Raw genomic sequence first — 14,058 nt, forward strand, 5'->3', positions numbered from 1 at the left:
TTTATTCGAAGAAAGTATAACTCATACAATGTTTGTGTGTTTAAACTGGTTAACAAATAAAATTTAATTAAAAAAATATGTTTCAAACATAAACATGGAAGGTTGTATGATAATTTGTTCTATAAAATTTTTTATTTCATAAGATACTTTTACATTTTTAATTTCAAACGTAAACTTTTCCCGCGCAATATTAAAAATTCATAAATAAATGAATTTTTTCAGGCAAAGCTATAATCATATGAAAAGTCGTTCGTTCTTTGATTTTACAGCTCAAATTCTGATAAAAAAATTAAAGTTTTCTTTTCTCATATTAGCTAGTGGTATTAAAAAATTTAAACTGACTAATCCGCGTAAACGCCTCCGGTTTAAATCGATATCCTTAATTATCGATGGAAATTATACATTTCTTATATATAGAAAGAGAATTTTGACATTTTCTTAATAAGAAAAATTTTAATTTAGATTTAATACTGCAATACACATTTATTCAATTACATGTTATCAAGAAATTAAGATTATTTGAAACCCGCTCAATTGGATGACAGTGTCATCTACAGGCAATAACCATAAGATCATAGAATGTACACACTTTTCAATGAGAATTCCCCAGACACTGAACATCTGGTTTATTCGAAGAAAGTATAACTCATACAATGTTTGTGTGTTTAAACTGGTTAACAAATAAAATTTAATTAAAAAATATGTTTCAAACATAAACATGGAAGGTTGTATGATAATTTGTTCTATAAAATTTTTTGTTTCATAAGATACTTTTACATTTTTAATTTCAAACGTAAACTTTTCCCGCGCAATATTAAAAATTCATAAATAAATGAATTTTTTCAGGCAAAGCTATAATCATATGAAAAGTCGTTCGTTCTTTGATTTTACAGCTCAAATTCTGATAAAAAAATTAAAGTTTTCTTTTCTCATATTAGCTAGTGGTATTAAAATATTTAAACTGACTAATCCGCGTAAACGCCTCCGGTTTAAATCGATATCCTAAATTATCGATGGAAATTATACATTTCTTATATATAGAAAGAGAATTTTGACATTTTCTTAATAAGAAAAAATTTTAATTTAGATTTAATACTGCAATACACATTAATTCAATGAATATAACAAACAATTATTTTAGTAATAATAATGATAATGATAAATATTATTATTGCTTTCATTTTTAACATCAATTTATTATTACCGATATTATTACTTTTAGTATTCTAATTAGTATTATTGTTATCGAAAATATGAAACATTAGAAATTAGGTTTCTAGTTAAAAAGTGTTCCTATGCAGAGATATCTGAATAAAAAATTATAATAGGGACAAAATTTAAGCAGTTATATTCAACGCTGTCTGAACCGAAATAATTCTGATTCATAGAATTAAACAATTTTTTCATATTTTTTCAATTAATTGATATCAGGAAAATAAGGTATGAACTACTGTTATAATAGAAATTTAAGAAAAAAAAAAGACCGTACAATTTAAAATAAAATTTGCAACCTGAGAAAAACGTCATGCTTACAGTAAACAGTCGGTAGTCTGACGCTCCGTTTACAACGAAATTTTTGAACCGAACTTGGCGCCAGATTCTACCGAATCTGTGAATTATTTTTTTTTATTTAGTATTATAATTTTAAAAATTTTTGTTTTGTTGTTTGTGCTCATTTACTTAAGTATTTTTTTTAACTTTAAAAGAAGTTAGTAGTAGTTATTTTATTTAATTTCTTGATAAGTTTAAGATAAGTTAATATATTTTAAGTATTAAGATGTCATATATATACACAGAAAAAGAGAATTTCTTGAACTAAGAAAATTGTAAGGAAGACAGAAGTTATTTTGGAGCAAGAAGGAATTTTCTTGGCTTAAAAAAAATTAACTTCATTCAAGAAATTTTCAATCTTCCTTAAGATTTTTTTGATTAAAGAAAATTTACGCTTGACTTAAGACTTTCTTTCTTTCGGTGTACCTCAAGTTTTCAATTAACTTCTTTTGTAAGAAAAATACGTAAGCACTTTTAGAATTCGCAGGCCATCTTACTGATTGTACAATCTCATCATCTATTTGGATCCATGATAAATTATGTTTAATCATCGCAACATGATGATTTTCAGAATTACCATCTTTTGAAGAGTTAAATATAGCACTTACAACAACATAGTTTGTATTACATATTGATATTTTTGCTTTGGGTACCGATTTTATAAACCCTTTTTTCCTATTTATTAATTTATTGTTTCCTTTGATGGGTACATGTAACTTCACAACTAATATCTGTTGCAAGGAATTTAATGAAATTTTTGTTAGCGTTTCTTTGACTTCTATACAATTTTCACAAAATTTGAAATTAGTAAACCAATATCCAAATGATGAATCAATTAATTCTTGTAGTTCAAATGTTTTTTTCTCTTCATATATTGAAACATGTAATACATTTTCTAGTATACTGTAAGAATTAGAATAATTGCATGTTTTGCATCGATCATTAATTTCTAATTTAAATTGTACTAAATTTCTAATATCACAATTATCATCACAAATTTTAAGAAATACTGATACAGGATCGTTATTTGTTATAGAATAAGGCTGCTCTATTAATGACTCTTTAATGTCACTGGACTTTAGAAGTAATTCGCGATTATTATATTTGCTAAATAAATTACTAAGTTTATTGTTGACAAATTGATTCTTTAGGCCATGATTGATTAATAATGTCCTAATTATTGTATTATTAAACATACATTGAATAATTGAATTAAGACCATCGGAAACGTTATCACAGTTTTCGATACCTCGACAATCTCATAAACTAAGAGAAGCTTTTTTCGCATTTTTGGGTTCAATTTGAATAGAATGTTCTTCAACTGCCCAAATCATGTCCCATACTTTTTGCCAACGTGTATTAGGAATTGGTATGGTAGGTAAATCAGACCTATAAATTTTTCTTAAACGATTATATTCTTTAATTGCTAAAGAGCTTGCTTTAACGGAATGAGGATCAAAATTGATTAAATGTAGTCCACGTAACTCTGCTATACGAGATAGGCCTACATAAATTTGACCAACATTAAAAATGGTGTTTCCTGCTTCAATGATGGCATTTTTTAAACTTAAACCTTGACTCTTATGAATAGTTACTGCATAACTCAAACATAATGGAAATTGTTCTCTTACAACGAAAGCTCTTTCAAATAATTGAAATTTTACTTTAATCTTCTCAATAGCGTATTCGGTATCTGCACCAAAGTCTATATTGATAGCTTTTATTTCACTCCCATCAATCGACTTGGAGACTGATTTAACTGTTCCAATAGCACCATTTACTAGACCAAGAGTAACATCAATATTTCGACGTAACATAACTTTCGCACCAATTTTTATTGTTATAGTTTTAGCAAGTCCAGCTGATTGACTAGCATTGTCTTCTATTTTATTTAAAGTCTCGGATACTTTTTTTATCAATGATTTATTACAATCTATGTGGTCACGAGCCGTCAGTATAATTTCTTCAGAAAAAATTTTACTCGTCATAACTGAATTTATTAAATCACATTGCTTACAAGTAGGTACTAAACAGACTGAATCCGACGGCAATTTATCAATGTAATTACATATTTCATGTAATTTCTCATTATACGAAAGAGACGGTTCTATAGTAATTTTTCTCTGCTCCAATAATTTGATGTCGTCATTAGTCATAGAAGCAACTCGTACTCGAGAAAGCAGCTGACCATAAATATTATCAGTTTTTTGTCTCATATTAATTCGTAATTCTTCATAAGAGAATAAGTCGGTCCATAAATTAACACTACACATTGACCCAACATACTTTTCAGCATCTTGAGATGATAATGTGACATAACTTGGATTTTCATGTACAGGAGGGAGTTGGAGTAAGTCTCCGAAAACAACAACATGTTTACCTCCGAACCAATCATCAACATCAAAAATTTCTACTAGTCTTAAATGTATATATATCAGAGTAATATTTGAGACCATTGATATCTCATCAATGATAAACAGCATTGTGTTTTGTAACTGATCACGTAATGCTTTTAACACATTGTCAGATAATTGCGTATAAGATGGTGTGAAACCATGTTCGACAGGCAATTGAAATACTCGATGTATAGTCAATCCATTAATATTGAAAGCAGCAATACTAGTAGGGGCTGTTACAACTGTTTCTTGATTCAATTCTTCTCTAATCCAACGTTTTATTACATTAATTAGAAAACTTTTTCCTGTACCACCTTCTCCGCTTACATACAATCTTAATTTTGTATTATCAGATAATACATTATTTTTAATTTTTTCAAAAACTTTTATTTGATCAGAGTTCATGTTATTAATCATATCAGCTAGAGTACAATTATTATTATCATGTTTTTGTGCAGCATCATTAATTTCTTTAGCGATTATATGTACTTCTGCAGCATCACAGTTTGATGACTTTTTCTGTGAATTATCATTATTATCATCGTCATTATTACATTTATTTTCAATCAAGTTTTTTATGTATTCTAAACCTTTTTCAATTTCTTCATTGTATTCATGATAATCATTAGCTTGTTGAAGCATATACTGCTGATGAGTAAATGACTCTGTGTAAGTTTCAAATCCATTTTTAAGCTCATCTGTATTACGCCATGGTTGAAATAATAATAACAATGAGTAGAAATAATCCTCTGGTCGATTTGCAATATTATATCTAAAATGATTAATTAAGTAACCTCGTAACCGTTTTTTCAAAAATAATCCTGGACGTATTTCATAATACTCATTAAGATTATTTTTTGGTTCTGTCTTAGTTATATCGGACCATTTAGCGAAATTATACAAACATAAATTTTCTAAATCTTTAGGACGATTAGGGTAATAATCATCAATTAATGAAGGACAAAATATCTCAGTTGATTCAGGATCATTATGCTCTAATTCTTCAATTTCTGCTTTGGTTTTTAATTTTCTATTTCTTATCATTCGGACATCTAACCATTTAATAATAGTTTCTGAATCTGTACCATGTAGAGAAATGCCCAATAAAGTATCAGCAGCTTCTAGAGCTCCGACTTCTCTGTGAGTCAAACTACGAAACGCAATCTTCCACAAAAGCTGAGGTAAAGTTTTGGTTGAGTTAATTTCGTTGATTGTTTCTGATGATTTAGTTATTTCTCTTTTCGTAGCATATTTTGTGATATATTGTGTCAGTATCGTAGATTTTTCTCCGATAAATTGAATATCCATATTTCCTTCCCAGACAGATAAAACTGATGGATTGTAATCATTAATATTAACTTCGTTTTCATTACGAGGAAGATCATATAGTCGACTTTTACTTTTTAAGTTTCTACGTCCAGCTATTGAAGTAGCAGTATCACGAAGTACAAAGTTTTCAGAAACAGGCCGTGGAAATCCGAATCGACAGGCTTTACTTACTTTACCAGACTTTGGTTTTTTTTGTTCGTAAGCAGTAACTATTGTGATTGTGTTGTTGATGTGTAGTTACGCGTCTGTAAAGTGTTGGTGATATTTTTTTATCTGGTAATTTACAAGTTACGTATTTCATGATAAATTCAACGACTTCTTCATTGGTGTTAATACCCATTATTGGAGCACCTTCTACCCAAAGTATTAAATGAAAATGTTGAATTCCTCTACCTTGATATTCTCGGCGCCAAAAGTAGTGACTAAGTGGACCGAGAGGTTGGCTATCTGACTTGATGAATTCAAGAACAGCTTGAAATTTATTGTCAATAAATCTTGAAACTGACACTGGGTCAGCTGCAATTACTTCACTTGCAGATAGTTTATCAAAGTGTGGAGCATTAATTTCTTTTTTATATACTTAATTAAATCATCCCAAAGCCATTCAGCAGGACTGACAGTAAAAACCATGTTGCAGGTCCGTAATGACGTGTCATACATGCCAAATTATTTCTAGGCTTACTCCAAAATTGTTCTGAATTTCGAAGTCGAGCAAACAGAGTTGTTAAATTTGCTTCTAACTGACCATCTTTGAGATGTTTCAAATAACTTTTCGCTGTGTATTTTTCACGAGCATTTGTAATATTTAGCGTATGATAAACACCTGCACCAAGCTGTCGAATGTTAGCGTCATTTAATAAAAAGAATAAATATTGTTGGTTCAGGCGAAAACGTGAATCAGCAGATTTTAACCTTGGTTTAATATACTCAAAAGCAGTAAGAGGTACATTTCTTTCTTCACATTGACCGTTTTTACCATAAGGATATAAATCTGGAAAACATTGTAAGTCTAATGTTTTTATTCGATTATTTAATGCTTTTTCATTAATTTTTAACATTTGATACATATTTGTTGAAGTATCATTCTTCCTTTTATCGTGAAGCGGATATATAGTGTATTGTGCATATTGAGAACTATCTGGATTTAATACTTGAGTAATCATAGCTTGATGTTGAGGTGTTTCACTTTTACTTTCTTGAATATCAATTTTATCAGTAGTCTCTTTGTCTTTTGTTGACAATGATATTTTACTGTAAGTATGATCACTAGAATTTATGCTTTTGTCTCTGACAGATGACATTTTAGTATAGCTATGTTCTTTAGTAATACTATCTCCGCTCAGTCCTTTATTTTCTCTATCTTCTGACTTATTACTTAACTCTTCAACGTTTTGATTATCATCAAGAATCTCTTCTTTACTAACTATATCATTTTTTTCTTGTTCCATACTGATAGGAGTATTGTCATTATCATTTTTTTCACTGTTGATTGTATTTTCATAATTTTTATCTTCAGTCATTTCAATTTGGAATGAAATATTTTTTGAATCTAACCATTCACGTAAATTTTGAGGACATTGTGGTAATTCAATTTCTGAATAAAGAGTATTATTTCTCTTTAACCATGTCAATACTCTGAATACATTTTCTAAGCTAACCATTTTCTCCCATATAACATTTGACTTTGTAGGTATACTACGCATTACAATATACAACTCATGATGTTTATTCAGCGGATCAGTTGTGGAACAAATTTTTTTTAGTGTTTCTTCTATTGGCAAGGGAAGATGAAATGTTTGACCTTTGAGTTTTTGTATTCGCATAGTATGAGGTAAATTTTTTTTAGCAACAGTTCCTAATCTTTGAACGACTTGAAATGCTTTTGCTCGCTGTATAAGTACTTTTTCATACTCATTTAATGCAAAAATTTCATTCGGAATTTTTCCAACATACATGTTGTTTAGTAAGCAAGTTGGAGGCATAGATCCAGAGCGAATTTTTTGTAAGCAATATTTACAAATAAAATCGCTATTCATAGTTTTATCTTGCTCATTAATAAAGTTAATTAAATTATTCCATATTTCATTTGAGATAGGCTGACACAATTTACTCAATTCAATAACATCTTTTGTGAAAACTAGTTTTTGACAAGATATGCATTTGAATCGAGGTAAATCTAAAGATCGTTTTGTAAAAGCTGTAAAAGCTGATTTCAATTCAGTCTGTAATTTATCTTCATTCAAGCACAACCCGTCTTGATCTTTATCTAATATTTTTCCTTCTCCCTTCATTTTATTTGTAACATTTATTAAAAATTCTAAATCGCCTGATTCTAATGCCGTATCTAGATGATTCAAGTCAATCAAATTTCTTTTTATTTTGTATATAAGTTGTTTAATATATCGAACAGAAGGAAAATGAGGTGATAATAACTCAATGCATAAGAATTCTGAATTGCATGAATCAAAAGATGTAAGACAAAAATTGCAATGACCTAATTTATCCACTACATCATCAATTGAATGATATATAAACAGTTGATCCAAAAATGTTTGAAAATTATTCAAATTTCGTGTATTTAATTTTTCAAGAAAGTTTTTATACCGTACATACATTTCCGTCTCCATATTAGCTCGGCAGTAATTATTGCAAAGCCACTTTTTTTTTGCATGATCATCTTTCAATAAAGGTAGTATATTTGTAGATTGACCTAATTTATTCATAGAAATAGGTTGATTCTCGATTGTTGCGAATGAATATGATGTCTCGTAAAAATAAGGTTCTGTAGTTGGGTAATGGAGAGATTGACCACATATAGCTTTATATTCATCTATTGTAATTGCTGAAGAATCGAAAGGTAGGTGTGAAAGATGGAATTCAGCTTTCTTTTTCAAAATATGCAAAGTATCTGTTAATAATTTCATATATATTTTTCTTTGACACATACACCATTTGATGATTCTTTGCGCTTCTAAATGTTTTTCAACAACGCTTTCCCCATCTATGACTAAAGCTAACTTCTTTATGTAATATTCAGAAGATTTTATTTTAATAAAATTTTTTCTTGCATTCTCTCGACGGTACTTTGCTACGATTTTTTTAGTTACCGATAGTTTTTGTTTTAGAATTTTCTTACTATCAACAGATTTAGTTTCTGTACATAAATTATTATTATCATGAGACAATGAATCTTGTTTTGGTATTAAATTATTGATAAAATCACCGTCTGTTACACTAATTATTATCTCATCTGACAAGTCCTTAGAATTTTTTATCTCTTCAGATAAGTTTTTAGAAATTTCTAAACCATTATACAATGACATTAATTTAATTTTTCTTATTTCCGATTGTTTTGTCGATAATTGATTTTTATTTGAATTTATATCATTGTTACGATGGTTGTGCAACAATTTACTTTGATCTTTTTTCATCAATGCTTTATTGCGCCTAAGACGTAAGTTGTATATTCGATGATTTCTTTTTGTTACTTCTTTTAAAGACGGTAAATTTAACGTTATTCTATGGTCAGTAGTCGGAAAGTGATTAATTGTATTTGTTTGAAATATTTTAGCCAAGTGAGAACGCATGAGACTCTGTTCGTAGACAATGCATTCAGGTTTTTGATTATATAATAAAGATATTGCAAACGCAATGGCAAATACCCCACAATCGGTGCCATTACGTTGGTGTTGAACTCTCATGAAAATTAATGATTTTTCATTGATATTGAATTGAGGATACAAATGTCTCAAAAATAAGGTTTGATCTTCATTTAATGTAAATTTATTCAAAGAATCATAAATATATATTTTTTTAGTATCATAATATGAGCATATCCAGTGTTTATCAATACTGTACAATATTTGAATATGGTTTTTTAACGGTGGCACAGGCTCAATATTTTCAGGTCTTGCTAAATATAATGTGTCACGATGATCATAGTAATTCGAACAGTCAGCTAGAATTAATTTAAATTGATACATATGTTCATCCTGCAGTTGATCTCCATATACAACCATATTTAGATACTTGTCATTCAATACTGGTAAGGAACACCTGTAATTGATATTTCTACGTTTTTTAGTTGGTAATTCTTCATTTAAAGTTGATTTAATCTTTCTTCGTCGTTCATTTGTTGTTAAATCTCTTTTTCTGTAATTGTACTACTTTTTATTTCTATATTTTGCTGAATAAAGGATTTTTATTAATATTAACTGTAGATAATTCATAATCATTTACCGGCATTGTGTCGTTTTTTCTTTTTCTTATGTTAATTGACGAGTAATTACTTTCTGTACCATTGAAATTTTTCGGCTCTTGATTTATTTTTGTAATAGTTTTCTTATTAATATTCAAAACTGGAAAGACTTTGCAATAGTTAATGATGTTGATACTTTTTTCTTTCATTGCTTTGGAAATAGGTTTACTTAAATTTTTTTCAGTATTGATTTTTGGAAAACTAGATATGTTATTAGTTTGATATATCTTAATTAAATGATGGCGCATTTGATTATGATCATATAGAAATGAAGCTTTTATTGGCCACTCTCCTAAAGCCAAAGAAGTTGCAAATGCTATCGCATAAACTCCACAGTCGTAATTATTTGGTTGCCCTTGAACATCAGGGAATTCAACTGTATTTGCGTTAAATTCAAAACTGGGATATAATTTTTCTAAAAATGTCTGGTGACTTTTGTGAAGTTGTTTTTTATTTGCTGAATCGAAAATATAAATTTTTTTGTATCACAAAACTACAAACCCAATGATCAGTACTATATTTATCATTTTCGTTGAAAGCATACTCTGTGTCACGGCTGTGTAGAATTTGAATATGTAATCGATTGACGTCTAATTTTTCGATTAAATCAGGATATTGTACATACAAAGAAGGTTGATAAGAATAATTAAATTGCTTGTGGAGAAGAAAGGCAAATTGATCTATATGCTGATCTTCTAATATTTGATTACAAGAAATAATAGAATAGTCCGATTCTGTGAGAGGAAACATTTTTTGATTTAATAAGGTAATGACAAAAATCGGTAAAGTAAAAAATACAGGATAAGGATAAAAATAAAATTTTCAACTATAAATCCCAAATTTAATTATTAATCAAATTTTTACAATTAATAATAATAATAATAATAATAATAATAATAATAATAATAATAATAATAATAATAAAGGCTTATACAGTTATTTTAAGGTACAATAAATAACTCAATTACACCTTCAACTTTATTGACTTGAATAAAATTGATATTTAAGTATGAAAAAGTACGTCCCAATAAATTTATTTCTTAAATTGGTCGCACAAGAGAACTCTTCATTAGATTATTCAATCGCACAAGAGACCGTTTTTTCAAATTAATCAGTCGTACAGTAGACCGTTTTTGAATCTAATTAATCAGTCGCACAGCAAACCGTTTTTAAATTAAGTAAATCAGTAGCACAGCAGACCGTTTTTTTTTTATTAAGCCAGTCGCACAGCAGACCGTTTTTTTTTTTATTAAGCCAGTCGCACAGCAGACCGTTTTTTTTTTATTATTTTGTTTTGTTAATATTATTTAAAATAGAAAATTTCTAATTACTTCCCAACTTAACTAAGGACAAAAAAATTCAAGCTTAAAAAAAAGACAAATTTTTTTAGAAGCCGGAAATTATTTTAGTTCAAACTTTATGTAAGAAATAATTAGAAAATTTCAATTTATGAACGTTGAATAGATATAATTCACCGTTAGTTAATGAAAAAATTTGACAATGAAAACAATAGAAATAATAATATTTTGATAAATAATTATTATTACGTAAATAATAACGATTTATCAATATATATTATCAATTTATATTGTTATAATTCTCAAATTTAACTAAGACACTTACTTAAAGTTTTAAACTAATGAATACAACGCAAAATTTATAATTAAATTAATGCGTACAATTGTAAACATAACAGTAAACATAACCATAAGAAAGGGTCATAAACCGACATTAGAAAGCAACATTAAGTTTAATTATGAATAAATATTTGTCCAGATAGGTGGCGCACTATAGCCCGAAGTATCATAATTTGGTTGGGTGTGTTTCGAAGATAGAAGTTCTTACTTAATAATTAAGTAAAGACAATGAGCGTGTTCAGTCGAACCAAGTTCACTCAACACTTTACGGGTCGGCGACAATGTGCCCTCTTTGAACTGGGTAATTTCATCTTATCAGTTTTTCATTACTAGACAGGTGAACTAAACCAGTGCCGTATGAAGAAAGTTGATAAAAATAGATGGCCACAAAATTTTCATCAAAAATAAATTGAATTCAATCATGAGCATTTGACTGCCGTCTATTAAATGAATACTTCATAATTATCAGGTGAAATCTGTAAGTTAATTCTTCTTAATACGGCACTGGTTTAGTTCACCCATCTACCGACTAATGTAATGTGATAAAACTACCGCATAAATTTGAACACCAGATCAGAAATAAATACAGTAAAAACAAACTGCGCTTAGTCTTGAGATTTAATCAATTTTTTTCAGAAAAAGCGCGTTTTTTGAATGATGTAACTTATTCTGTTGCGGCTTCATCTAACGATGATAGTAAAGTTTCGAATTGAATAGACACTAAAAACGTGTTTTGAGAAGCTCTCACAACGCTCAAAATCGTCAAAATAAATAAATCATCTTAAAATATATGTTGTTAACGATAAAGTGCCACCTAGATGCAGCTACAAATATCCAATTGAAATAATGACTGGAATTGTGTATAAATTTATATTTGACTCAATAAAAAATTCAAATTCTCGCGATTTAGATTGTTAACGATACAGTGCCACCTAACTGCAGCTATAAGTATCCAATTGAAATGATGATTGAAATTTCGGATATAAACGTATACTTGACACCATGAGGAACTTAAATTGGATGTGGCTAAAGGCACAGTAAGTGAACGATACGGCACCGAATGTCTACGCAGCGCCACGAAATACCGGGAAATTCATATTTTATTTAAAAAATATCACACGTATAAGGAGCCGATCGTTCATTTGCGGTGCCTGTAGCCACATCGTTAGAAATTTGAATTCCGGGTAAAATAAATTAAGAAACAGAAATTTGATTAATTATATATTATATATTATATATTATAATAATAATAATAATAGTAGTAATTATTGTAATAATAATAATAATAATAATAATAATAATATTCATAATAATAATGATAATAATAGTAATAATAGTAGTAGTAATAATAGTAATAATTATCATTAATCATTAATAATAATTATATTTTTTGCTCGACGGGCAGAAAGCGTCAACTTTCGGCCCGCTGCGCTAAACGAAGTTACCACTTTCTGCCTTTTGTCGAGCAAAAAAATAGCATAGCATACACTCCTCGGGAAGTAAATAAGAAAGCCTCAGATCACATGTTTGTTGACCTCGGCTTCGCCTCGGCCAACAATTACATGTGATCTGAGACATTTTTACTTTACTTCCCTCGGTGTGTAATATACTATTATAATAGTATATTACATCCCTCGGGAAGGAAAATAAGAAAAGCCTTAGATCACATGTAATTGTTGGCCGAGGCGGAGCCGGGATCAACAAATATGTGATCTGAGGTTTTCTTTTTTACTTCCTTAGGGCTGTATACTATTTTTTTGTCCAACGAAGGCGTAAAGGGGCAACTTTGTTTAGCGCAGCGCAACAAAAGTTACCACTTTTCGCCCGGAGGGCAAAAAATATAATTATTAATAATAATTGTAGTGAATGACGGGACGGTTTCCCCGCCCCCTGGGGTATAGTCTCCCCTGACCGCGCCCTTGGCCCCGCCGATTTGCCCAGCCACGCCCTTTCTTGCCTCCCCCATGCTTCAACTCTCGCTGTTTTCCAGCTGAAAGATGGCGGGCTGTAAAAATTGAAATTAATAATTAATTAATTATTGAAAAATTTATTTTAATAATATTCAATGTGAATTTTTATTAATAACATACGAGTAGCTTGGGGCGGCTGTTGCTGCGGCTGTTCTGGCATTTCCAGCAGCGGTTGCGGCTGTTGCTGCTGTTGATTCTGCTGCTGTTGCTGTTGCGGCCATTGTTGTTGCTGTTGCGGCATTTCCAGCAGCAGAGGCGGCGGCTGTTGTTGTTGCTGCGGCTGTTGTTGTTGTTGCGGCTGTTGTTGTTGTTGCCGCTGTTGTTGCTGATGTTGTTGTTGTTGTTTTTGCGGCTGCTGTTGTTGCTGTTGCGGCATTTCTGGCAGCAGTGGCTGCTGTTGTTGTTGCTGCGGCTGTTGTTGTTGTTGCGGCCATTGTTGTTGTTGCGGCCATTGTTGTTGTTGCGGCCATTGTTGTTGCTGTTGCGGCATTTCCAGCAGCAGAGGCGGCGGCTGTTGTTGTTGCTGCGGCTGTTGTTGTTGTTGCGGCTGTTGTTGTTGTTGCTGATGTTGTTGTTGCGGCTGCTGTTGTTGCTGTTGCGGCATTTCTGGCAGCAGTGGCTGCTGTTGTTGTTGCTGCGGCTGTTGTTGTTGTTCTCCAGCTGGTGGTGGCGGCGGTGGTAGCCGAATCAGCTGCATTTCCGGCATCAGTGGCTGCTGATTGACATTATTCATTCGTCCATGAGATGAACGTTGACCGTTCATCTGATGGACCAATGAATAATAGCGATCAGCAGCACGCTGCGCTGCTTCTCTCGCCTCCTCGAGATTTTGGTTAAATTCGTCTGAAAAAAAGAAATTTAATTAGATTAATATTTGTTTTTCATTATTTTACTCTTTTTTTTTTATTTTTTTTTGC

At 30.3% G+C, this 14,058-nt stretch overlaps 1 protein-coding gene across 1 annotated transcript; it reads right to left on the reverse strand.

Annotated features, from left to right (window-relative positions):
* Window positions 1-2,810: 2,810 nt before the first annotated feature.
* Window positions 2,811-8,599, reverse strand: LOC141535587 (uncharacterized). Its single transcript, XM_074255541.1, has 6 exons — window positions 8,384-8,599; window positions 6,831-7,561; window positions 5,959-6,758; window positions 5,562-5,843; window positions 4,538-5,485; window positions 2,811-4,207 (listed from the first exon to the last, which is right to left on the reverse strand). The coding sequence occupies exons 1-6, from the start codon at window positions 8,597-8,599 to the stop codon at window positions 2,811-2,813; spliced, it is 4,374 nt and encodes a 1,457-aa protein (XP_074111642.1).
* Between the last annotated feature and the right edge of the window lie 5,459 nt (window positions 8,600-14,058).

Source organism: Cotesia typhae, unplaced genomic scaffold (genome assembly GCF_013202065.1).
Source record: "Cotesia typhae breed Kobodo isofemale line unplaced genomic scaffold, CoteBio_Ctyphae scaffold_141, whole genome shotgun sequence".
NCBI lineage: Eukaryota > Metazoa > Arthropoda > Insecta > Hymenoptera > Braconidae > Cotesia > Cotesia typhae.

What these genes read in the sequence shown, in the direction of transcription:
- LOC141535587 (XM_074255541.1), bottom strand. Translation starts at nt 8,599, where the DNA reads ATGTCATTGTATAATGGTTTAGAAATTTCTAAAAACTTATCTGAAGAG. An exon ending in AAATTCAGAACAATTTTGGA is followed by an intron (nt 5,844 to 5,958) that starts GTAAGCCTAGAA and finishes TATATAAAAAAG; the next exon opens with AAATTAATGCTCCACACTTT. An exon ending in CAATGAAGAAATTGAAAAAG is followed by an intron (nt 4,208 to 4,537) that starts GTTTAGAATACA and finishes GGATTAGAGAAG; the next exon opens with AATTGAATCAAGAAACAGTT.